Below are 8,082 nucleotides of genomic sequence, written 5' to 3' on the forward strand. Positions count from 1 at the left end.
ATCCCCTGGAGGCGGGCACAGCAACCTACTCCAGTATTCTTGCCATGAGAATCCCATGAACAGAGCCTGGTGGGCTACAGTCCACAGGATCACAAAGAGAAGGACACAAGTGAGCGACTAAGTATGCAGGTTTGTGTTGGGTTTAACAAATATGGAAATTAGAGCTCAAGACAGGACTGTGCCAAAAGCTTAATTTTCCCTGATCAGGGCAGAAGAAAGACTTTCTCTCTTACCATTTCTATTTCTATCTTTAATTTTCAGAAACATGGATTCAGACGAGCTGGAAGCCTTCCAGCAGGAACTCACCTGCTCCATCTGCATGAACTGCTTCCTGGACCCCGTCACCATAGACTGTGGGCACAGCTTCTGCCGTCCCTGTCTGAGTCTTTGCTGGGAAGAAGGCCAGACTCCAAGGAGCTGCCCTGAGTGCAGGGGAATAGCAGAGAGGCCCCATTTCAAAACCAATATCGTCCTCAAGAGGCTGGCTTCCCTTGCCAGACAGGCCAGAGCTGACCACGACCACCGCTCTGAGGAGCAGATCTGTGAGACACACCAGGAAGCCAGAGGCCTCTTCTGTGAGGCTGACCAGACCCTGCTCTGCGGGCCCTGCTCTGAACGCCCCGAGCACGCAGCTCACAGCCACAGTCCGATACACAGGGCTGCTGAGGAGTCCCGGGTAGGTGATGCCTCTAGAGCAGTTTGGGATCTAGAGGCTCCTAAGTCAGAGAGGAAGACGAGGGTGCTATGATGGTGATGGGGATGGAGACAGTGGAGGTGGGATTTCTGAATGTGGATCCTCACATATAATGTGTCCTGTCAGTGTTGTTGCCCAGTTGTCCACACGTGTGGAAATGCAGCCTCCCGGGGCGGGTGGCACCAGGGACACAGGCTTCTGATGGGAGCTTGAGGCTTTCTTAATCAACCTATATAAATATGTGAGTCTCAGTTTCTTAGGGATTGGATTTCATGATCTGTAACATTTCCCCAGTTCTGTAGCATACACTTTGTCACTATCATCTTGGTGTTAGATTCAGATTAATGTGGGAAAATCTGACCACAACATTCTAACTCAAGGTTTCTGAGTAACCAACAAGTGCCTTTGTTCACGAATAAGGGGATGAAATTTACAGTGTCATCTTCCGTGTCTAAATCCCCTGGGTATTTTGCAGGAGAAACTTCTAAAGAGAATGGGCTCTTTATGGAAAATCAGAGAAGAAATGAAAATCATTCTGAACCAGGAAGCTAAAAAAACAAGGTCATTTAAGGTAAGAATAAAAACGCTCCTATTTATTTCTATAGACAGTGCTATAATTCTAGCTTTTAGGTCTATTTACATTCCCATTAAAGGATATTGATCTCTTCCCTTGAAAAGGCGTGGTTTCAAAGGACCTATCAGTAATCACAGGTGGAACAGGTCAATACATGCTAGTTCAAGGAATCCTAGTACATGGGAAAACCTCAGCATGAAAAGTGTTCCTAGGCCAAATTTTGAGGATTTGAATAAAACTCAGAAATGGAGTATAAGACAACACTGCACCAAGTGTTACTCTGTAGTAGAGGAGAGGAATATAGAAGTACCTAGAGGTAAAATAGAGCATCTTTTAAAACTATACAAAATGGGGTTTACCCCATTAAAGAATATTTAGAAAAATCAGGGCAAGGAACAAGAGAAAAACACAATCCAAATTAAAGAGAACATAACTGATAGAGTAAGAACCCTGAAGAATCCTTCTAAGGGGAGAGCTTGGGACCCCTCAGATGGCTTGATTCAAACAGGGAAAGATACTAGGAACTCAGAGAAACCATGGACAGGAAGATACTTGAGGCCAACAGTTTGTTGAGAACGTTCTTGATGACATCAAGGAAATAATATTTGAAGTTTTCTTTTGAATGTGAGCATAAGCAATACTTCGAATACACTGTCCCCACAGGACTATGTGGCCCTAAGGAAGGAGATGATTACAGCTGAATATCAGAGGATGCTTCTGTTGCTCTGGGAGGAGGAGCAAGTGCATCTGGAGGCCCTGGAGCGAGAAGCCAAGGAGATTTGTGTACAACTCAAGGAGAGTGTGCTCAGAATGACTCAGTACAGAGAACATCTGAAAGACATGTACAGAGAGCTGACTGCGATGTGCTGCAAGCCGGACAGGGAGCTGCTCCAGGTGAGAAAGGAGGGTCCGTCCTCAGAGAGAGGAACACTCTTCTAGACGAGCTGCTATGACACTGAAATATTGCCTCATATTATGGTTACTCTCAGCTGAGGGATGGTGCTCCTTGACCCCCTTTATTCTATTTGTCCAGTCCCCTAGTTCAACATATTTGGTAATCTTTGCAAGATTTTTGTCCATTTCTTAGCTAAAGTAAGACTATATTTTTCCAGTGTGATCAGGAGTACTATCCAGACAGATGATCTAAAAGCAGCAAAATTCTGTGACCAATGGAAAGTTAACTTTCTTGGAGTAAATCTCAGTATGTGTTCCCCTAAACCTTTGTCACTCCCCGTTATCCCAAATTTCCCAGAGACACTGAAGTTTCACCTGTTCTCTAGGCAAGGCTGTTAAAACTAGTCCTCAGTTTCACTCTATAATTAAATTTGGTTCCCTGTTTTCGCTATTGCTTTGTTAAATGGTGAGCTCTGTCCTTGAGAACAGCACTGGCAGAGGGTGATACTGGAATCCTAGATATTGCCGCGTCATTACACAGACTCTTCTGACCTCCTTCCTTCCATAATATGCCCTGAGGAAGTCCCCCATATTTTAGCTTAGGCTGTGTTATTAGGATGCCTTCTGAGTATTCCTTAGAAGATGATTTAAAAGACAATATCTTATGGAATAAAGAATAGAGAGGAATATGCAAAACAACAGAAGTCTCGTGATTAACATGATCTTTGTTTTTCTTTGCAGGTCTTGGTAAATGTATTGAAAATGTGAGTACACACTAATTTGTTTATTTCTGGAAATGTTGTTCTCTTTTTGGTGAAGTAGATTCACGGTGCCATGGGAGATTGTTTTTGGGTCCTCCTCAATATTTAAATTCCAGGATGCAGGATTCCTTATACAAAATGCCATAGTATTTGCAGTTAACTTACAAGTATACTGCCATACACTTTGTCATCTCTAGATGACTTATAACAACTAACACATACAATATAAATTAAATGCATTGTAAATAGTTCCCCGGTTATGTGGCATTTTGAAGTTTTACTTTCTGGAATCTTTTTCTGAATATTTTCCATTCAGAACCAGGAGTAATGATGGGGAAAATGGACAGGGTGGGACTCTGGGGTTGACATACATACACTGCTGTATTTAAAATATATTTAAAATAGTTGATCCAAGAAGCACCTCCCATGAAATAAATAAACGTGTAAATAAACAAGTACATAAACCAATAACTGGGAATTTATAAACTGAATCCATGTGTAAATCCATAGGTGCAGCACCCTCATATATAGATGACCGATATTGTCTTTTTGGCTATTTTCTGTTTTATTTCAAAAGAATTTCAATCCTTGGCCTCAGAAGTTTCCTTTTCATTTGGCTGAAATCCAATATACCTGAAAACATTCTGACATCCTGGGCTTTATTTTACCCACTCACTCCATCCTCTCCAACCTCACCAAGTTAAGCTTAGTGAAGGGATTTTCTAAGATATCACAGAGGAAGCACCTATGCTAATGAGTTGGAAAGTGGAAAAGGCCTGAAAGAGGCAAATTCCCTAAGAATGAGAAAAGAACTGTCCTTTTGTTTTGAGGAGTAGCAGTGACTCAGCTTGTTCCATCACTGCAAGCTCCCTTGTAGGCAGAACCTCAGAGGGAGTGGCTTTCTGCTGCCCACTGAGCAGGTAGAGTTTTTGGACCAAAATAACCAGGTTGGATTTGGAGTCCTTTGCTGGGCTGACAAGAGCAAACAGGTCTGGCTAATGAACTCTTCCTTGTAGACACTGAATGTATCCTTGATGACTACTTACTTACTGAAGTCTCAAAGGCCTAGCCGGAATTTTCTGTCTGTAAAATGTTCAGTATCTTTGCATTACCTGATATGGAATAGAGGAAGGTAATGAGGTGCAATGACTTGAAAACTGGAATAACATCTGAAAACAATGGGGAAGTTTAAATTTGATATAATTTATACTTAGGAAAAAATCTGGTAATATTTTTATATTCCAAACTGTGTAGAATATATTGTATATGCAATTAACCAAAAATAGAATTCTAACAAAATTTCCTGGGTTAAAAACTGCTTTTTTTTGTAATGGTCATGTGATTGGCCTTTAACCTTGACATGTCTGTATGTCATTTGTTACAGGACTGACTTGGCAGAGATGCAGAAGCCTCAGCCAGTGAACCCAGAGCTCACTTGCTGGCCTGTCACTGGAATCCTAGACATGCTGAACAACTTCAGAGGTGAGGGTCAGCCCTGTGGTGATCAGGACTGAATTTCCTTAGAGCTTCCTAGGAAGGAGCCTCCTTTTAATGTTATTTTATTTTTATCTGAAATGATGATACTATATGATTTTGTTGCAAGTTGTTGCATCTTTTCTGCCTGTACATTTGGATTGCAAAGATCAAGGCTGCACTTTCCAATCTATAGTTTACTGAAACTGCAAAGTCATATACATATATTTAGTTACATCTGACATAGAGTGAAAGAGAGCAATCAAGTTGCTCATATGGTTATAAACAAATAGAATATTCAGTTTTCAGAGTGATCATCAAGAGACTGAGATTAAATCAGACTTCATGCAGTTCATGATATATCTTTTTCTTTTTTGATATGATTTGAGGTGTTTCTACATGCCATAGAGTAGTAACTCTTCCTCTTCTTAGAAGGGCAGTCTGAACTCACTTTGCTGTCTTTGTTTTGGGTTTCCCTGGAGGAGGGAACATGAAAAAAAAATCTCAGTGGGTAGGGAACCTCTGCCTTCTGCCTCTCAGAGACGTGGAAATCCCACTTGCTAACCTGATTTCTGCTCTTTCTGCAGTGGATAACATTCTGAGTCAGACAATGACCATTCACCACATGAGCCTTTCTGAGGATGACGATGATGCAAGTGTGATGTTCAGAGATGAGCACCACGGCACGTCCAGACAACCTCAGATTGTGGAGAGTGTCGTGTCCTGGGGAGCTCGGGCCTTCACCTCTGGGAGGCATTACTGGGAGTTGGATGTGACGCACTCCTCCAGCTGGATTCTGGGCACCTGCAAAGATATCTTGATAACTGATACTAATATCAGCATTTATTCTGAAGAAGCATGTGTTCTGTTTTCCAAGAAGGTGAACAATCATTATAGTCTCTTCACCAACACCCCACCCTACATTCAGTATGTGAAAAGGCCTCTGGGTAAGATTGGGGTGTTTCTGGATTATGACAATGGAGCCGTGAGCTTCTATGATGTTTGCAGAGGATCCCTCATATACAGTTTCCTTCCTTCCCCTTTTTCCTTCCCTCTGAAGCCTTTCCTTTGTCTTAGGTCTCTATGAATTGTCAAATTCTGTGACCATTATTTTTACTTCTCCTCTGAGGTAATTGCTTTCCAAAACCTCATGTGAGGCCACAAGATAATCCCTGACTATCTCTGAGCACATTGTAATTTAATGAAACATAGTGACTGTATGTTTATATAAAATGGCATGACCATGTTGAATGTATAAGTTTGTTAATTAAATTTTCTTCTAATAAAAATTTATTATGGAGTGTTTCATAGAATATAATCAATTGCTTTTCTCTTTTAAATAATAGTTCTATTAACATAAAAGTTACATACCTTAACGATTACTACCTTTAAAGTACATAATTCAGTGTTTTTTAGTACTATACAAAAATTTGTGAAACAAGAACTGTCTAATTTCAGAACATATCCATCACTCCAAAAAGAAATCAATGCACATATTTACTCCCCATATCCCTTCCCCCGTCTTGTCACCCCCTTAGTCCAGTTTTATTTTTCACGAATTTTTCTATTATATAGTTTCAATTAAATGGGTTCACACAATTCATGACTTTTTATATCTGGTTACTTTCACTTAATGCTTTCAAGGTTCATATACACTGTAAGCAATGTGCTTTACTTGCATAAATGAACCAGACTGGGGTGCAGGAATGAAGTGGTATACTTATTTATATCAGGTTAGTAAACAAAAGGAATGATGTTTAGTGTTTAGTTCAAATCTTGGTGGAACTTGTGATATCCACTCATCGGGGGCTTCTTGGGCTTTCCAAGGAATTATATAAATCTTTTGACCTAGAAACATCATCTCTAGCATTCTTTCCAATAGAAATTATAACAAACAAGGATACATGGACCAAAGAATGTACTACACAGCATTTTCAATAACTAAATCAGTAAATAGAAAATCAATCAAAATTTCTTAAATGTGGGATATCATTGAACAAATTATGTTACATATTAAACTATATAAGTAACAATAGTTTGTACTTAGTCTATGATGTCCTGTATATTTTTTAAGTAGTTAATATTCTAAAACAGTTGACTCCATATGACAGCAAAAAATACTGAAAAACAATTCACCATACTGAATGTTATAAGGTTAAAAATAGAAATCCACTGAAATCAGTCAAGTTCGCAAATAGTAATCTTAGTGGACAAAATTTTAGCTTCTTTCTCTTGCTTTCAGAAATGATCAAATATGATCAATTTATTGAGTTCCAGACTATCCACCTAGTACACTGACTCAGTGTGATCTTCATAGTAAACTTAAAATGGAACAAGGAGGTGTTTTTATATTTGATAAATTCTTTGGCATATAAACTCACCATGACTTCGTGACATGCCAACTTGGCAGGGCTACATGACAAAGGGGAAGTGAGGGCAGAACCCAAGTTGAAACATGCCCACAGGGTCACCCGTCTATGATTATTCACACAAGCACTAAGCAAATCCAAGGGCTATCATGAAGGGAGTTTGCAGACATAAGTCTCTTATCCTGATTCTAAACTAGAGAGCTTACACTAATTTATCTTCCTAGCTGCTATCTGAACAGCCGACTTTTTTTAAGTATATTTTTAATTGGAGGATGTATATATATATATATATATGTATCCCCTCTCCCTTAAACCTCATTCCCACCCACCCCACAGCAGGCACAGACTTTTCATTGAACATGCACTTACAGGCCTAATGTCATCCACTTCTGAGAACTCTGGGCTAACACCGTCATCAAACTCTTCCACTAAGGAGATCCAGAGTACCCATGTCTTCCAAAGAGAAACTATACTTGTGTCTGGTGCCCTGATTTTTGTGACTGCTGCAATTTGTAAATACAGAAGAACAGAAACATAAAATAAAATCACCTTTATGTCAGCATTCCTAAAAACTCTTTATGACCAATTTGGAACACAAAATATTATTGTAGATATTAACCTATACTGCCATACTTCACTTACTAAAGAACGGTGCTAGGGAAATTGGTTAAGAATTGAAAAATAATGACCTGGGGGATGCTTATAACAATTGTGGGACCCCATAAGACAGTGGTTGTGCTTTTGCAATTCAAGATCATTTTCATTTTTAAAAAACTTTTTATTTTGCATTGGAGTGTAGCTGATTAACAAACAATGTCATGATAGTTTCCAGTGAACAACAAAGGGACTCAGCCATACATATACGTGTATCCACTGTCCCACAAACCCTCTTCCCATCCAGGCTGCCACATATCATTGAGCAGGGTTCCATGTGCTATATAGTAGGTCCTTGTTGGTCATCCATTTTTAAATGCAGCAGTGTGTACCTCTTCATCCCAAACTCCCTGACTATCCCTCTTCCTCCCATTCTTCCCCCTGACATCCATAAGTTCATTCTCTAAGTCTATGACTCTTCAAGATTATTTTTAAATGCACATTCATAAACATTTAGGAGCATCAACACCTTACCTGCATGCATGTTCCGTCATTTCAGTTGTGTCCGACTCTTTGTGACCCTATGGGCTGCAGCCCTCCAGACTCCTCAGCCCATGGAATTCTCCGGGTAAGTATGCTGGAGTGGGTTGCCATTTCCTTCTCCAGTGGATCTTTCCGACCCAGGGGCCAAATCTGTGTCTCCTGTGTCCCCTGCATTGCAGG

At 40.1% G+C, this 8,082-nt stretch overlaps 1 protein-coding gene across 1 annotated transcript; it reads left to right on the forward strand.

The window, feature by feature from the left end:
* The first annotated feature begins 265 nt into the window (after positions 1–265).
* LOC122706504 (tripartite motif-containing protein 64-like) lies at positions 266–5,483 on the forward strand. Its single transcript, XM_043921712.1, has 6 exons — positions 266–676; positions 1,170–1,265; positions 1,932–2,175; positions 2,982–2,991; positions 4,308–4,405; positions 4,984–5,483. The coding sequence occupies exons 1-6, from the start codon at positions 266–268 to the stop codon at positions 5,481–5,483; spliced, it is 1,359 nt and encodes a 452-aa protein (XP_043777647.1).
* Positions 5,484–8,082: the final 2,599 nt, after the last annotated feature.

Source organism: Cervus elaphus, chromosome 2 (genome assembly GCF_910594005.1).
Source record: "Cervus elaphus chromosome 2, mCerEla1.1, whole genome shotgun sequence".
Lineage (NCBI taxonomy): Eukaryota > Metazoa > Chordata > Mammalia > Artiodactyla > Cervidae > Cervus > Cervus elaphus.

Coding starts and splice junctions, on each gene's coding strand:
- LOC122706504 (XM_043921712.1), top strand. CDS start 266: ATGGATTCAGACGAGCTGGAAGCCTTCCAGCAGGAACTCACCTGCTCC. Junction 1,266..1,931: donor AAAAAACAAGGTCATTTAAG/GTAAGAATAAAA, acceptor CTGTCCCCACAG/GACTATGTGGCCCTAAGGAA. Junction 4,406..4,983: donor CATGCTGAACAACTTCAGAG/GTGAGGGTCAGC, acceptor CTCTTTCTGCAG/TGGATAACATTCTGAGTCAG.